The following is an 18529-nucleotide window of genomic DNA, read 5'->3' on the forward strand; positions in this document are numbered from 1 at the left end:
CCCCCGGCTCTCAGTCATTTCCTCGGTTTGGACTGGAGCGCGCACACACGGTGCCCTGACACGGTTCGCAGTGGCACACAGTGGCGGAGGAGCTGCGGCTGGATGTCAGAGGACCACAGGGAAATACTGCAATAATCCCTAAATGTGATGCAAATATAGGACTTGCTGTTGTTTTTAATTTTTTTTCAATCTGCAGCATAATCTGACGCACAGAGGGAGAAAGCTTCAACCTGTTTTGGGAACTTGGAATTAATAATCCTATATCGATCCATAAGGTAGGGGTGATGGGTTATTCTTATTAGATGTATGTGCTTTTCAACTTGGTTTTTTTTTTACTTAACAGAGTAATTATGTAGAAATACTTTGCCAACACAAATTATAATGTTTTGTGACATTTTTCAACTTTTAAACTATAGAAATAATACAGTGCTATCAATAGAATTTGAATTAAAGGCAGCTTTTTATTTTTTTTTTGTACTTTGCAAAGATTTCTATTCCACTTTTTTCAGTAAAAGTTGTCGCAATCTTTACATGCTTTGCACCACTTAACCCTCTAATGGTGTATTTTTTGTCCTCCCATGATTATTATATTAAGAATATACCATCTATCTGCTCAGTGCAACCTGTTGCATGGCGCATCTGATGCTTTACCTTGTCGATCAGCTCCTACTTCACACTAGATGGCGCACCGAGTCTCCAAAGGCTGCGCACCGTGAGCGATCATTAGTGAAGAGTTGATGGAGATGATAATTAAGCCAAACTTTCCATTCCACTCACTTTATCCTCAAATCAAAGTTCTCTCATCAGACTTTAAATGTAACATTTATAGGCTCTTTTTACGTGCATCCCTGCATCATCATTTAAGGGAGAATAATTATAGTGAAACGTGCCAATCAAGTCAACCCCTTCTGGTACACATCTGCGCTACCCTAACATTCAGCCTCTGTATACACACACACAGTGTTCAGATTGAAATGTGTTGAGAGAGCTGCGGCCTCAGAAACGTTATATGGCAGGGAGGTTATTACAGCTTGCTGTGCTTTACTTTGTCACATAATATGATGCGAACAAACATGAAGGACTTTTTTTCTTTCCTCCTCTGTGGCTCCATTCTGTCTTGTGCTGATGACTCCATGTCCCTCAATGGTTAACTACCATGTATATGAGCCCTTTGTAGTGTGTTTAACTGAGTCACCTTGCTGTACAAAGACAGAGCAAACAGTGTCTGACAGCCGAGCGGATGGTCAGACAGTCAAAATGATGGTCTACATCAGTCTGTTTCCTGACCCTCCAGCCTGCCTGCCTATTAGCCAGCCTGTGGGTTGACCACCCCACACCTGCTAGTCTGTCTGTGGTAATCCTCACTGCCTGTCTGTCTCTCCATCCGCCATCATAATGTTGCCAAACCCACACTTCTCCTGGGTAAGGGTGAAATGGGGCGTTTGGGGACCTCCACCAGGAAGCTTTAAGCACTTAATGTCCTGCATCCTGCTGAGTATTTATGCAGCAATTTGTGCCGTTTCTGCATCAAATTGATGGTGGAAATGCCTTGTAACTAATCCTGTCATGTTTTTATTGGGGAGGACAAATGCACATGTTCAAAATATTGAAGATGTGTCCCCTGTGTACCCCCTGAAATCCACGCCAAGGCCCTCAGGCTTCACATTCCCCCTGCAGAGGGCTGCATTCTTCACCCCCTCATTGATCAGCTGCAGTGGTTAAATTTCCCTTACGCTTGTATTTTAAATTCAAGACAGTTAAATCTCATCTTTGCCAAGTCTCTACAATACAATGCTGTTTGTTCCGTTTCGGTTCATGAAAAAAGTGTTTACAGTCCCTCTTCACGGCCTGCTTATAACTGGCACACACTTTAAAATACTTACATACTTTGAGACTCATCTGCCCGCAGGTCAGTTGTTTGATCTGGCCCCCTTTTTTTTTTTTTTGTTCCTCTGTGTTGCTCTGCTCTCTGCTCTGGTCTGGCCGGGCCTCATCTCTGCAGAGTGGAACAGCTTGCCACCACATCCAAGCTTGGCGGCATCGGAGAAGCTGCCAAACAGTTCCTTTTTTTAGGGATAGCAGTCACCAAATTACAGCCGCTGGGGCAGTTAACTCCACCCGAATGCTCCTACCGGACCCGCCTAGCACTAACAGCCTGTGTGTCTGAAGGGTACATGGATTTAGGGTGTGTGTGTGTGTGCCTGTCTGTGTGTGTGTGTCACATGTGTGGAGGAAAGGAGACATGGCATAGGGGAGTGAGGGAGTTTGGCCAAGTGACCAGATACAGTGTGTGTGTGTGTGTGTGTGTGTGTGTGTGTGTGTGTTTTGGACATCGTGCATTCCACACAAGCAAACATTTGTGTGAGTTTTATGTCTGTGTTTTTTTTTAGGTGTCAGAGTTTATTGCAGCTTGGATTCATGATGGGTTTGGGATTTTTATTTTTTTTTTCAACAAAACTCAGACTGAAAACAAACGAATATCCCACGGAGTGACTCCAGCCTAAATTAGATTTAATTCTCTGCAACACAATACAAAGCCATGTCAAGTATTTTGTGCTCAGTCAGCACTGCGATCACTTTGAGCCACCCTGTGATGTTAAATGGCACTGAGTGTTGACGTGGCGGCTGCCAATACACCAGCGTTGTTGCGCCAGCTGGCACTTTTGTTGAACTCTCTGCCCCACCTTAACTCCTCTCTGCCAACACGCTCTAAGGAGCCGAGCTGATGTGCTCCTGAGTATGAATACACAGATAAAATGAGCCAGCATTTTATCTCTTGATCGATATTATGAGGCTTGATGGATTTTGGCATCTGCGGCTCGTATTGGTGCCAACAGGTTCAACATTCGCTTTGAGACACAGACAAGAGCAAGAGCTGTAAGTACAAAACACGCCATAAAAGTGGTTGTGATGATGCTACAATCATAATTTTTGTAGAAAAGATAGCAGCAATTCACATGAGTCAAAAGAAAGTGTGTCTGGGTGGGAGGTAATAGTGATTGCCTTTCTCTCGACTGCGGTCATGGGAGAACAAACACTGTGTGTTGTATCTTGATTGTTCTTGGCAACACAAAGAGCATATAGCTTAAATATATGTTTATTTAGCTTGACGAGGGCAAAGGCTGCCTTGTGGGAACTCTAATCACTTTAAAGTAATTGCAGTGGATGCGAAGGCTGACAAGCACCCAGCACTTGATGGATAGTGCGTATAGGAAATGTAAAGCTAATCTCAGACGCCGGGTGTGGGAAACTCAAACAAGTGATACACTTGTAGGGTGGATTGTTCACCAGATGGTGCTTTCGCTGACACCATCATCCATCCCTGAATATCCTGTCTGATATCTATGTCTGTTGCTCTTCCTCCTCCCTTAATCCTATTTTCAACTCTCCAATCCAAGAGTAAACCACTGGAATTCATCTTCATAAACGTGTCTCTCTTCTGTTGCCTGTTATGACAGCTTCAACTACCTCAATAGGTACAGACAGTCATATTATGGGTGTGTGCGAGCTGACACACCTTTGGGGAACTTCCTCCTGTTTTTTTCTCTTGTTTGCTTTATTGGAGGAAAGTAATCAGAGGAGCGAGAAGCCGCCGTCTCGGTAAATGTTAAGATGATTCTGAGGTTAGACTGAATCCACACAACACAGTCGCACAGAAATACATGCAATGGACACAACCTCTTAACATGGGGATGAAATGTGCTGAAATGACATGCTGCCAACACAAAACTAACACCAGTGCAAACTCTATTATGAATGGTTGCAGTTTGGTTCAGGTTTAGGGAAAGAAAAACACTTGGTTAGATTTAGAGAACTGAAAAAATAAAGATACATATACTTGGTTAAGTTTACGTAAAGATTGGGGTTTTGGTTAAAAGAACTCCCGTACGTAGGTAACATAAATGTACATACTTTGCGTAGGGACATGAACAGCGAGCTCCACGTTGAAAGTCCAATGTTTGCTTGACCCATCCACAACCACTCCTACCTGCCTTACACAGACTTTCTCTCTCTTTATACTTGTATATCCACCATGACAAAAGATCCTCAAGGACTTTGCATTGGCAGTTTTTGTGTCGGCAGCATGTAATTTTGACACATTTTTGGCCCACCAAGTAATGGCTGCAGGGATTTGCTCCCATTCAAGAGCATTACTGGGACACTTATGTTGAATAATAAGGCCTGGCTCACAGTTGGTGTTCCAATTCATGCCTAAGGTGTTTTAGTGTTATGATTTCTATCAGTTTGAACCAAAAGGCCTGGCTTAACGGGAACTACAGCCATTTTTAGAATTCATACCTTTTATTTCTATGGTCTAAGACAGTCAAAAATAGCAGTAAACACGGACAACCCTCTCCCAAATCCAAGAAACTAGAGTGCTAAAACTCATATTTGTGTTGTTCAGGGGGTGTTGAGTCTGGAGACAATGAAAGCCAGAGGAATTTCTCAGAGTATATGGGTACATCTTCTGTTTCAGAACTGAGAATACTACAATAGAAAAGTAGAAAAAGAGAAACAAACATTCAGCTCCAGACTTTATACCCAGTGACATCACAAGTTTGACACTTCCTTCTCTGGTTTCTGGCTTTCGGAGAGAGTAGCTCATGATGACAATTACTGATTGAACTTTCCTCAGCCGTGGAAATAACATATCAGAATTCTTAATTTAGGTGGTGTTCCCCTTTAAATTCATAAAAATACCAACAAAAAGTATGCATTTGCACTTGTGTATCCACATACTGCATAAATATAGTGCAGCAAAGACAGGATTCGTAGTACCTGTCATGCAAGTGTTGATTACACACCTCTGTGTGTCTTTTGCAGCTTCATCTCTCACATCCTTCTCACTGTTGCCGACACACAACTCCCACTCTTTCTGTCTGTCTCATAATTGTCATTCTCCTCTAGTTTTTTTCTTTCCCATTCTCTCGTCTGCACCCCCACACACTCCCTCCGCGCAGCACCCCGGAGACAATCACAGCAAGCGAGACAAGAATAGCCGGCCATCCATCCATCCATTAAACCACTCTTGGCCTTTGGTTGGGAGGAGAGCCGAGGCAATAACAATTAAGATTGAAGCCTTTGGTTTGTTTTCCTCTCAGACCGGATGTTTGGCGGCTCGCAGCTTAACTGGTAGCAGAGGAGAGGAATTTGTATGTACACACACCAGCGCGAGATAAAAGTGGTTGTTACAGCCAGAGAGGCTGCTTGATTGTGGGATGCAGTTTAGTCTTACCGTCATGTTGTGTTTATAGTAGCCTTAGACGTCATTCCTGGATGAAGATAGACTATTCTTTTTCCTGTCTCCTTTTTTTTCTCATCCCAAACACCTCTGCCTGCACGTCTCAATCTGCAGTCCTACCCTATCACTACAAATGGCTGACAAATCATTGCACACTCACACATTGCACACAGGTTAGAGAAAAGGTGCTACATTTGTAGATTTACAATACTAGAAACAGTTAATCCTCCCACAATGCTGCAGAGCACACGTTGCAGAAATCGAGTCCGTTTGTGTTTTCTATATTCCAGCTCTTTTTGTGTGTTGCGTGTCATTGTGTGATGCTGACTATATATGCCCTCGCTGCGTCCTTTTCGCTGCATTCTTCTGGCCAAGCCAAGGCCAGTGGTGTTTTTTCTTTTCTGCAAAATGGTATAATTTGGCTGCTATTTTTATTGCAGAGAGCAGACTGCAGGGGCCAGTTATTCATGCTTCCAGGCCAGGTCCACTTCATGCACAGGCTCTTTGTTTGACTGATTTTAATGTCCCTCAGTAATGCTTTTTAATTCCTTTGAATGCAGCAGAAAAAGAAACACACACCCTACAGTTGCAGTGGATTGCATAAGCAACTTTAAAGCACAATGGTCACAGACTGAAAATGGATCATTTTCTCACGCATTGTGCTCGGGACTCAAGTGTTGACGTTGCATTGACAAGCATGTGTTGTCAATTCATCACCCACACGCTGCGATGCTCACACCCTGACCACATTCTTCTTTGTGGAGTGTTTGTGTTAAGGCTCTACTCTTGTAAATTTAAAGGATCAGTATCAGTTTAGAGAACTTTTTTCTTCATGACGTGTGGAATGTGAAGCATTTCCCTGACATTAGAAAGTCCCTGAAACCCCCTCGCAAGCTCTATTATTGCAGTCTCTCCCTTTTAAGCCACTCTTGTGAACAGTCAGTGCTACTGGAAATATCCCAGGACATTGGGTGAAACAGGCAGGGCAAAGACCAAGCAACTGTTTGAACGCTGTCCCAGTTAAAGAACTGAATTGAGACAAGTAAGTAACACATAAAGAGACCTAAAGATGCTTTGAGATTCAAGTTCAAGTTGCTTTTTAAGTGGCGTACACACTATCCAAAATTTGACCCTAAGACATCTGGTAGAAAAAATGAAGTGCATCATTTTCTTTTCTTGCTCCATCATGCTGTCGGCCTCTCTCTGAACCATCACTTCTTTTTGTTGTTGCATCATCCTCCCCTTTTTTCTCCCCTCCACACCTTCTTCTCATCCACCTCGCTCCAGATAATGCTAAAAGCCAAAATTTACTCTCCTCTTGCTTCCAAAGAAAATGTGATCATGTTGCGACAGGATCCCTAAACTTCCCTGGAAAGTCGATTTGCACGCTAACCATTGGCATCAAGGCTCCCCAGACTTCTGGAGGATTACGGAGCTGGGGATCAGAGAAGGGAATTAACACGACAAGGTTAGAGATTATAGGGTTTTAGGTCACCCCGGGGTCCAGTGTCGGACTGGACTTTACTTCATAGGATTAGCCTCAGGTTAAGAGTAATAATTTCCCGCTGTAAGGATCAATTGGCCTGGTAATAATTTGTTTTTCTAGGAATTAGATTCTAGGTTGAGTGGGAGGGGGTGGTGGCTGCATGGAGGTGTTCGGTCAGTGCAGGCCGGATAAAGCAAGCAAGCAAACACGGACTCGTTGGTGACCTCAATCAGAAGCGTGTGTGCAAGCACAGCTATGACATCATGGAGTGTTTCGTGACATGCATAGACGCTCAAACACATGTGCAGATGCTCATGCACTTGCAGACACAGTTTCCCCTCTAAATGAATGGTGGCTTTGTTTTAGCTTCTCGGTTGCAGGAATAAAGTTTTCCACCGCTGAGGTGATGTCCTCAACACCATCCGATTGGTCAGTGAGGAGTGACTTACTCTCTTGGGAATGGGCTCGGTGTGCAGGAAGCAGACAGTGTCATTTTGTCGGTGTGGTTTAAGTGACTCTTATTCCCAGAGTCGACTTCTGGCGAGTTTCCCCGGGGGGAATGAGTCCATTTCTCCCCACCAGTCTCCAGCTCCTGGTCTGCCTGCTAGGTGTGGTATAAACAGTAGGGCTTTATAATTAAGGATAAGTAGACCATTTCATAATATTTCAATGTCCATTTATCACTGACTATTATCCTTAGGTATGAATTTGAAGCCCTGATAAACAAGAAGGAGCTCCTAACCTGTTAGGAGGCCCAAAAGTTTGCTTCACACACACTTACACACACACACACACACACACCACCTCCTACTCTCTGGGCTCTGTCGCCCACATGTTCCCATTTAGTACAACACACACAGCAGACTATACATGGCAGCATCATTATTTGCCCTGAAACTAACAAGCACTTCTATGCTGGGATAATATGACTTGGTGCCACGTTTTCTGAGCATCTGCCAGTTTGTGGACATTTGGATTAAAGATGGCGTTTGGGGCCCCAGGGGCTCTGGGGCCTCAGGGCAGTTCCCTGCTTTGTCTGAATGGTTGTCCAGCCTTGCTCAGTTACTTTTCTTTTTTGTTTCGTTTTACAGCATGCCAGACATTTAGATGCCCTGTGCATATTCCTGTCTACTCTCATGAATATAAACAGGTCGAGCAAAATATTAGAAACACCTTTCAGCCTCTAAAATAAAGTGGGTATAAAGCTGAATGAACACCTTCAACAAAAACCATCTTGCCATTGGATCACTCTAATCTCTATACAGCGATCCGTGACTTAAAATGAACGTAGGCCAGGGGCGTAAAGTGGGGGGTCCACTGCCCTTTCTCTGCTTCAACCCCCTCGACCTCAAGCAATTCAGTCTTCATTTGGGTCTCAACACACACCTGTAAGGTTAATCTTGCACAGTTGTGATGCTAATAAGGTGACAAAGTCTGCCCACAGACAGACAGTACGAAATATAAACACCTGGCAAAGTACTCAAAACTGCTTCTGTGGTAGTTCCTGCTATAACTGGTGTCACCAGGACAACATTTTGTCATGAGGACACACACACAGACTCCCAAGGTGAAAGCGATACCAGCCGTCATGACACTGTCGCGGCAGGTAACTTCATTAATTATAGGGCTGTCGTATGAGGCTGCATTAGTTTCAGCTTGTTGTGCCTAATAAACTGGCTACATTCATGCACAACAACACTGACGCTGCTCTCCCTCCTTGTGTTCCCAACAGGTGTGTAAGTTCAAGATGTTGCCACACTGCTCCCTCCTGCTGCTGCTCTGCGTGGCTCGGCTGCTCTCCGCCTCCTCTGCCCTGCCCTTTGAGCAGAGAGGCTTCTGGGATTTCGCCATGGACAGCATGGACAGCGGCGGGATGATGACGATGATGAGGGATGAGGAAGAAGGCTCGGCCGTCGAGGAGATCCCCCCCCCTGACATACCCATGTGCCCCTTCGGCTGCCACTGTCAGCGCAGGGTCGTCCAGTGCTCTGACCTCGGTCAGTGAGAGTGTGTGTGAGAGCGGTGCTTTGTCATCGTTTCTAAGTTTATGTCTGTGTGTGTGTGTGTGTGTGTGTGTCAAGAGGTTCAGACAGGAAAGCAAATGAGCTGAACGACAGTGTGAGTGAGCATGACCCGAGTGTTGCATGACTTTCATCTCTTCAGGGAGTAAAGTCCCTCTTTGGTGTGTTATCTAAGGCAGGAATTTCTTCCTTGGGATAATGCTGGTGTATTTTGACAAGGACAGGCGTGCCTTTGAGGGATTTTGTGTTCCAGACTAGTTGGTGGGAGAGCAGGAGGGAGATGGTTTGAGCAGGAAGGGGGAAAAGACTGGATGAGGACGAGGAGAAAAGAGGAGAGACAGAAAGGGATACAGAGAAGGAGACAGGAAGGACAGTAGTAGACAAAAAATGGGACACTTTCGATGAGACGAAAAGTTTCCCTCACTGTCTTTAAGGAGCTTTTTATGGTGTTTTTGGGTTGTGGAGAGGATGTTTAATGGAAACCTAAAACTGGAATTGAGGATGATAAAGGGGTTGAACGATGGAGAGGATTAAAAGGAAAGGATGATAGAGAGATAGAAGTTGTAATTAAGTGTTCTTGAATATTCACAGCCATTAGTTGCACCAAAAAACACATACAGCTAATTTGCTGGTGACAAGGATACAAAGACATTCACCTCCTTCTTGACAAATCAACATCAAAATATAATTTCTATGATGCTTTTACAGTCTGTGACTCAATTTTAGTCATGTTTCCATAAAGGCATACACTACAATTTCCTGTACTTTGGATATTATAAGTGCACACTATTCTTCCTCCGTCTATTCTTACAGGACCAAATAAACTCCCCTCAGTCTTATTTATGGATATAAAGATTCCTCACGTTATACTGGCTATATAACTCTAATAAGCTGTCTGTGTTTAGACGTAATGGTTTTGTCGAATCATCATTTTACAAGCTCTATATATTTACTGTCCCCGGTCTCTGTGCAGCGAGTAAATGTGGAAGCGTATAATTTCCGAGATGTCAAGTGCTTATTTAGAACAGATGTATTTTGGCGGTGGCGTCTGTCTCCTCTCAGTGTGCATCCCAGCATGATGTCGGGTATTTGTGTTAAGGGGCGCTGGGGTTTAAGAGGGTGCTAGTTTTGTCAGTTTGTGGTGAAGGCTTTGAGATTTGTGGCAGATACGGGCGACGCGCTATGGTTTGGGGTTTAGAGGGTTAAAAGGATTCAGTTAATCAGGGAGTGGGTGAAAGTGTTTTTTTTTCCAGGTTTGTTTATCGTGTCTGTTAGGTCTGATACAGGGAAAGCAAATTTGAAGTTTTCAAGCTGGCAGGGTTGCACGACGAAAGCTGCAGGTGTTGGCTGAAAGGTAAATATTTCCTACCACATGAAACCACCTGGTAACATCGTGCACCTTTGGAGTCACGTCGCTCTCACAGCAGCTGTAATAACTTTATCACACTTGAGAAAATCATAGACTGAGTTTGGTTTATAATTTGAACACTATACCTAGGATTAAAACTTTGCTCTGTCATCTACAGCTTTAATGAATTTATCTTTGCTCTCTGGAGGCAAAACCCTGCTTAATTTTCTTGGAAACACTATAAAGTTCCCTCAGCCACTGCCCCAGATCTCTCAGCACTGCGAGGACGTGGTTTGTACAGAATGTCAGAGCGAGCTGCTGAGGGTTTGATCCTGTGTGGTGACATGGAGGGTGTGGCGCACAGTAAGGCCAAAGCCATATATCTAAACTTAACTCTAGATGGACAGCTCTGGGTAGAGTCCTGTGGGACAGATGTGGTTGGTGGCAAACTGGATCCCAGTGGGACAGCTGGCGTCCTCTCTCACCAGCGGGTCTGGTTGCATCATGGTCGCCGTCCAGATGAGGTCGGCCCTAGTTGGGATTCGCTTAGCCGTGGCCTGTCTGCGCCACTGACCACATCTGATACGTTCGTCCACGTGTCCTCTGTGATGTGGTCTTGTTAATGATCACTGGTTGCTGTGTTTGTGCGTGTGCTGAGTCATTTTTCCAGGGAGATCCCTGAATGGAATAATGCAGGTGTATTTCTTAACGCTGTCCGCTTTTTGTAACCCATTCTTGGCCTTTATGGTAAAAGATACTCACAAGAAACGCTAACCATAACAGCTCTTGGTGTTCGTGCTTGTCATTGATGTTATTAAAGGTTCAGTGTGTAGGATTCCGAGGGATAGATTGGCAGACAAGGAATAGTATATAATCACCTGTAAATTAGAATTGTCGTGTTTTTGTTACCTTAGAATGAGCCATTTATATCTACACAGGGAGCGGGTCCTTGTCCATGGAGTCCGCCATGTTGCACTGCCATTTTTCTACAGTAGCCCAGATTGCACAATCAAAAACTGGCTCTAGATAGGGCCATTTGCATTTTCGGGTCAGCCACCGTAGTTAGCAGCCACTCTGCGACAAGCTGCATAGAAGAAACACAGATTTTTTTTGTCTTGAATCTGATTTTTTCAGTGTTTTTACTGGTTTAAATCTCCAGGGGTCTCATTTATAAAACAGTGCATAGGATCCATATTAGAAATGTACGTAGAAACAAAAGCCAAAAATGGCGTGCACCAATTTTTTTTTTTTTTTTTTTTGACAATTTCTACAATCAGTTTTGCACTTCCCGTCTCCAAAATGTTTGTAAGCGTGGGTCAAAGTTTCTCCCATTGCGTGGGAAATGGTGTGCGCCACTTTCAGGCCTCGTTTTGTGCGTACTTAATGTTTATAAATGAGATAATTTTACTCCCCCTAAAACCTCCTGAATTTGTGGATCTTAAGTCATCAGGGAGAAAAGGTGAGCACACATTAGCAGGTGCTGTTGGAGAACATTAATTTGTTTTAACTACCTGATACATTTGTTTCGGAGAGGAAGAGACCTCTACAGATAATTCAGCTCCTGGTAAAAACTTCCTGAACAATGAAAACTGAAGGAATTCTAACCAGGATTTCAGGCGTGGCACATGGGAGAAGTTTCAACGGGTTACAATCTGCAATCCTCACCACTAGATGCCACTAAACCCTACACGCTGTTCCTTTAACTGCAAATTTTCTCTCAATTTCATGACTTCTTAGCAGGTGTTTCTGTCACAAAGAGGCCAAAGTTAAGTCACTTGACACGGTGTCTCCGCCACTCACACATTAACTCACACTGTATGTATGTCTCTGTGTACATGTGTCAGGGTTGCGCCCGTCTCCCCTTTTATTTGATGTGTGATTTTCCTGACGGTATTTAAGTCACATCCTTTGTGACTTCTGTCAAATGGAAACCAGATGGAAAACATCTGGTATCCCCATCTGGCATGCCTTTGTAAGTGACAAACCAGTAACGTTAGTTATGTGCCACTTTGACGTCTCTGTTTGACCTCCATGCTTGTGTCTATGTCCACCTCTCATTAAAATAATAGGCGAGCAGGCCAAAAGTGCTCATTTGACATTGTGTGGGAGTGTGATTGGGTTCATGTTTAGGCCTGATGGAGGTTTTAAAACACACAGTGACTATTTATTTTCCAAGGTCTGTGTCTGACTAAGATATCCTAAGAGCTTGCCCATTGAAAACAAACTGGTTTTTAGTCATGGAAGCATTTAATGGAGTGTGATTCCCCTCTGTGTTTTTATTGGTCTCGTCTTCAGGTCTGACTGAGGTGCCAAAGAATATTCCTCCTGACACCAAGTTCCTGGACCTGCAGAACAACCGTATCACTGAGCTTAAAGAGAACGACTTCAAAGGCCTCACTAACTTATATGTAAGTCAGCTTTATGTGTAAGATATAATAAGACACAGACACACACACACACACACACACACACACACACACACACACACACACACAGTCTGGTCACATTTATAATGTCCCACTCAGCATTAGATCAGCACCTCTCAAGGATGTGTAAACGACTCAGCTCAGCTTGTATTGGCGTCAGTAGTGTGAAATATCATTATGACCCTCCGTTTCCTCAAGGATTTAGAGGTTCATTTCCTTTCTTTTTCACCCTCCACCGCCCTTCGCTCTGAGAGCTTTAATTGTATTAAGTTGGAGCCTGAAGCCAAATGGGAGTATTCGAGCTCACATCCCTGCTTCTCTTTGCAGAAAGACTTTGCTCACTCCTGACCCGCATTCAAGAGTGCCGACCAAGAGCAATATTAAGTCTGGCAGCGTAGGAAACTCCCGACATGACATTATACAATAACATCTCTATTAAGGTCTGTTTACCTCAGCCTCCATCCGTCTCCATCTTTCAGCCAGCGCAGGTGGAGAGACAGTCTGCTGAGTGATGGACTTCTTGTGAACTGCTGCTGGATCTGTTTTAATTCATTCAGTACAGACGGAGGATGCTAACACAAGCTCTTGTCCACTTTGTGTGTTATTATAGCAGTCTTACTTTTTATTTTCCGACTGTCTGGGTGCTAAAGTGGGTGTTTAATTTCACCTCTCCGTGTTTGTTTTTTTCAGGGTCTGTCTCTGAGGAATAACCTTATTTCCAAAGTCCACCCCAGAACATTCGTGCCTCTCAAGCACATGCAGAAGCTCTACTTCTCCAAGAATCTGCTGACCACTATCCCCAAGAACCTGCCCGCCTCTCTGGTTGAGATGAGGATCCACGAGAACCGCATCAAGAAGGTGGCAGCTGGAGCTTTCACAGGACTGGTCAACATGAACTGCATAGGTCAGAAAATGCTGATGACTTCAACAAATCTAGGCTATTCCCTGTGGTGCTCACCGCTGCCTCTGCCACTGTATAGATGATTAAAGAGACTATATTTTATTTCATGCCACAAATTTTCCCTTCATCCTGCAGAAATGGGAGCAAACCCCATCCACAACAGCGGCTTTGAGCCTGGAGCCTTCAAGGGACTGAAACTGAATTATCTGCGTATATCTGAGTCCAAACTGACTGGAGTGCCAAAAGGTAACAACTTAAATATATGGCTAAAGTTCTAACATATTTACAGTAGATTCATCTTTAAAGAAAGGGTTCAGTAATTTGGGAAATATACTTATTCACTTATTGATACTACTCCCGTTACCCTGCACGGCAGCTGGATTCTTACAGTATCACAAGAACACATCAAAATCCGGCAAGGTGACACAGTGGTTAGCATTGTCGCCTCACAGCAAGAGGGTTTCTGGTTCAAACCCTGGGGTGGGTTTGCATCACTTTGATCCAGTAACATTTTGACCGTCTCGAAGAACCGCACCATTAAATCACTTTATCCCCATTCAAGTTAGTGGAGCGCTAAACTGGAAGTAGCCAGCTCAGCCAGCGGAAGTCTCTAGTGTGCTTGCTCTGTGGGCCCAATGATGTGGAAGATCTGGGTAATTTTATGCCCGGGACGTCAAACTTTTGGCTTGATGCGCCACTGGGAGAGTTTCACAGGAATGAACAGGACCCTGCCTCCAACGCTGTGCCCAGTTCTCTGTATATATCCATGTCCTCTCCTGACTGGCTGTGTCTTTAGTAATAGACGGCGATAGACAGATGGTTCATCCAGTTACCTGCCAAGTAGTTTTTGAAAGTGACAGTCCCAAACAAACCATCTGGTGCGTCAGGTTACCACTCTCACATCTGTATGCTAAATATGAACTCAGCAGCCGATTAGCTTAGCACAAAGATTAGCCAAACCAAATTAAAAAAAACCAAAACCAAAAAAAAATCCTCCTCCTCCGCCGGAACATCTAAGGCTCACTGATTAACATGTTCTATCTCTTTTGTTAATCTGAACAATTATGTCATCACTGGTTATCTGACAACTACTGCTGCCTCCGCAAAATCACTACCCCCTCCGGGCAAGAAGTAGTCAGGCATGTAACGCCCTGCAAAACCACAAACTGACATTTTCACACTTTGATACAAACAAACGGGATACAACATGTGAATTAGTGAGTTTCAGAGATTCTGGTAGTCAGATTTTTTTTAATCATTTGGATTAAGCCAGGCTAGCCCTTTCCCCCTGATTCCAGTCTTCATGCTAAGCTAGGCTAATCTGCTGCTGAGTGACTTACAGGTATAAGAGTGGTATCAATCTTCTCATCTAACTCTGTGCAAAAATAAAGAAATCTTATTCTAAAGTGGAGCTTTACACGTGATGGTGTCTGTCTTTCAGATCTCCCAGAGAGTCTCCATGAACTTCATCTGGACCACAACCAGATCCAGGCTGTGGAACTGGAGGATCTGAAACGCTACAAAAACCTGTACAGGTATCTCTCACACTTCAACTTCATACTCATCTCTAACTATAACTGATTTCTTGCACCCTGTGGGGTTTACTTGCATATCTGTGAAGAATTACTCTGTGGTTTAAAAAAAAAAAAAAAAAAGTAATTCCCAGTCAGCAGTGCCCCTCAGGGGTAATAATACAAACTACATTGAGCTGACAGTATAACTGCTAGTTTATGCTTGTGTGGGCTTTCTCACCTATTTGTGGTCACAGGAGTATAGTGCCAGGCTGCTGCAGCCCTAATTCTCACCTGTTAAATATCCCTCTCTTGCAATGATACTTATCAGGGAATTTGCAGCTGCTCCAGCTCACATTAGTAAAACAGTTTAGTTTAATGTACCATGCAGTGACCTGTTTTCTGCCTATTTCACGTTTTTTCCCCCATCTCACTTTTTCCAGGTTGGGCCTTGGCTTTAACCACATCCGTAACATTGAGAACGGCAGTCTGGCCTTCCTCCCCAGGCTGAGAGAGCTGCATCTGGACAACAACCGCCTCACTCGTGTTCCCCAAGGCCTCCCAGATATGAAATACCTACAGGTGAGTCTAGGGTTCAAGAAACACCAAACCAGGATCAAAGAACTAGTGGTGAAGAAGGCATCACGTTGTCTGTCTCTTGGTCAAAAAGTTGCACTTGAACAAACCACAAAGACTACAGCCAAAGGCCAACTAGCACGTACGTTCTGCAACTACGTAAGAGGAAATAACTCTCCACACTAGTAGGTGACGGTAGTCTGTATTTGTCATTCAAAAGGGAAAGGAGAGGACGCTAGTTAGCCAGTTAGCACATTAAGAACGCAACCCAACAACAATTACCTTTTTTGCTAAAGAGCCCAGATGCTAACAGACAGCCCAATATTGACCAGCAGCCGTCCGTCGGCTTGGTGTGTCAGGGCCCTAACATGCACAGATTTAGTTTTCCATCTGTGCCTGAATGTATCACACGATGCTCAACTCATCTACTACTTTGCCACCTCTGCTTTTTAGGTGGTGTACCTCCATTCCAACCACATCGACCAGGTGGGCGTGGATGACTTCTGCCCTCGAGGATTTGGGATGAAGAGGACGTTCTATAACGGCATCAGCCTGTTTGCTAACCCTGTCAACTACTGGGAGGTGCAGCCTGCGACGTTCCGCTGTGTCAGCGACCGGCTGGCCATTCAGTTTGGCAACTACAAAAAGTAAAGACAGGGGGGGATACAGAGAGATGGAGAGAGTGAGGGGAAGGTGATGGAGGAGGAGCAGATAATTTAAATAATAAAAAAAAAAACTTGAGAGATGGAGGGGAGTTCATATTTGAGATCATTATGTTTATTATTATTATTATTGTTTTTGAGAGCGAGGATGAGTGATGGAGAGGATGGGCAATAAACTTATGAAATAGAAAGAGAAGTGGAAAAATACAATCACATAACTTGAAGGGAGTGGGAAGCAAAGTACTTGCAGTACTTGAAATGGATGAAACAGAGGAGACTGTATGAGAAGAATGTTTTCCCCCGGCCGAAATCGATGAAAAATGAAAACTTGTGAAGCAGTTCATTCCATATTTTTTACACAATAGTGCTTATTGTGATAGAAGTCTTTTTTTTATTAACACTTTGGTTAAGAATACAAGTTAAAAAATAGAAAAGCAATGCAGTATAGATTTTTTATACATATATATATATACATAAAAAGGTGCTCTGTATGATTTTCTGTGTGTGTTGATTTGGGAGATGCATCACATTGTCCCTGTTTCACTGGTCTGAAGCCATCTGGCCCTCAACTCTGTGATTAAATTATACTGTATTAATAAATAACCAGTCACGGATTTGGGGGCTATTTTCCACCATTTACAGACACAAAAACAACTGCACAAAATATAGAAACTATTATTCAAGTTTACCAACTCAAAAACATTTTTGTACATATCAGTTGATTGATTAAAAGGGCAATTTTAAAATCCCCCTCATCAGTGCTAAATATCTTATTGATCTGAGGTACCTGAATCACCAGCCTGCCTGTGTAAGGAGTCTATTCTGTGCCTTTACTAAATATTATGCTGTCTGTATGATACTTTAATACAGTATTCCTTGAGGGGACACCGAAGTAGTGGGGGTTTGTCCCAGTTAGAGAAAACACACATCCGCTTTGCTTTGAGACAATGAAGGCAGTGTGTTCACATAGTGCTACAAACAATAGTAGTGTTGATGCATTGTTTTGCACAGTTTTTCTGTTATGCTTTATCTGCTTTGGGGGTAATTGGGGAGGGGTTAGCCTGTTTACATTGGTAGACCTATGTGGAACTTCTGTAGCCATTCTGTCCTGTCTCTGTTTTGTAATCTGACAAGCTACCGCTGCATGTGAATAAAGACATTTTTTAGCCTGCTGCATAAAGCCAGAGAACAACTGATGCCCCTGGGTTGGATGCTGTGTGAGAAATAAAGAGGAAATATCAAACATGGAAGATATTTGATGAATGAATCCAAAAATCCTGAGCTGTGACATTTGGGGTCCACACTTGACATGTACAACACGATCACATTACATGCATATCATGACAACAACTGAATCTTTGGATATTCATGGAATTCAACCCTAAAATGTGTGAAAGAGAGTTCGTAATATTTTAATACTGTGGACAGGTTGTCTTAAATTCAGATTATCTGCTTTAAATCATGCATTTGTCTTCAATTTGAATCCATATCTTAACTTCAATATGACAATCCATCATAAATTTAAAGGGAAAATAAAGTCTTAATGCTCATTTTCTCATTTAGGGCCAATATATTATCATGGGAACACACTTAAAGGTAAAGTTCATCCCCAAATCAAAATTACATATTTTTCCATTTGCCTGTAGTGCTTTTTATTGATCCGAATTGTTTTGGTGTAAGTTGCCGAGTTTTGGAGATATCAGCCGTAGAGATATGTGTTTTCTCTTGAATATAATGGAACTAGATGGCACTTGGCCTGTGGTGCTCAAAGTGCCAGATAGATACATCTGAGCAACTCAACAGCAATGTCTCGTTCCAGAAATCATGACAGCTACTCAAGATAATCCACAAACCTTGTTGTGAGCAGTTTAATGCAGGAACTATTTTCTGTTTATTGCACTACACCTGTGTAGAAGGAAGCGTGCATCTACTATTAGCTCAACTAGCACCACTAAGCTAGCTAAAGTTACAGCTCAGCCAAGGAGGACGCCATTAATGTTTACATCTCATGCTGTCATGACATGAGCACAAGCCTCTCGTCCATGAGTAGATGCACGCTTCCTTCTGTGTGGTGACATGGTTGGCGGGTGTAGTTCAGTGAAAATAAAATAGTTCCTGCATGAAACTGTTTTTCAAATGTATTTTTTGGCACTTTGAGCACCACAAGCCGAGTGCCATCTAGTTACATTATAGAGGAGAGATGGCAGACATCTCTACAGCTGATACCTCCAGCACTCTGCAACTCACAGTAAAACAATCCAGATTGACAAACAGCACCACAGGTGAGAGAAAAAAAGATATATTTTGGATTTGAAGGTGAACTGTCCCTACCCGTCTTCAACTCTAACAACATTCT

General features: G+C 43.3%; 1 protein-coding gene across 1 annotated transcript; it reads left to right on the forward strand.

The window, feature by feature from the left end:
• The first annotated feature begins 6 nt into the window (after window positions 1–6).
• bgnb (biglycan b) lies at window positions 7–17423 on the forward strand. The gene is made up of 8 exons (XM_050065622.1): window positions 7–275; window positions 8461–8725; window positions 12393–12505; window positions 13214–13427; window positions 13560–13670; window positions 14866–14959; window positions 15379–15517; window positions 15965–17423. The coding sequence occupies exons 2-8, from the start codon at window positions 8476–8478 to the stop codon at window positions 16160–16162; spliced, it is 1119 nt and encodes a 372-aa protein (XP_049921579.1). The 5' UTR covers window positions 7–275; window positions 8461–8475; the 3' UTR covers window positions 16163–17423.
• The last annotated feature ends 1106 nt before the right edge of the window (window positions 17424–18529 follow it).

The sequence above is a fragment of the Epinephelus moara genome, chromosome 16 (genome assembly GCF_006386435.1).
Source record: "Epinephelus moara isolate mb chromosome 16, YSFRI_EMoa_1.0, whole genome shotgun sequence".
NCBI lineage: Eukaryota > Metazoa > Chordata > Actinopteri > Perciformes > Serranidae > Epinephelus > Epinephelus moara.

Excerpts from the sequence above, each read along its gene's own strand:
- bgnb (XM_050065622.1), top strand. The coding sequence starts at position 8,476 with ATGTTGCCACACTGCTCCCTCCTGCTGCTGCTCTGCGTGGCTCGGCTG. Across the intron at positions 8,726-12,392 it reads CGTCCAGTGCTCTGACCTCG|GTCTGACTGAGGTGCCAAAG; the intron begins GTCAGTGAGAGT and ends TCTCGTCTTCAG. Across the intron at positions 12,506-13,213 it reads AAGGCCTCACTAACTTATAT|GGTCTGTCTCTGAGGAATAA; the intron begins GTAAGTCAGCTT and ends TGTTTTTTTCAG.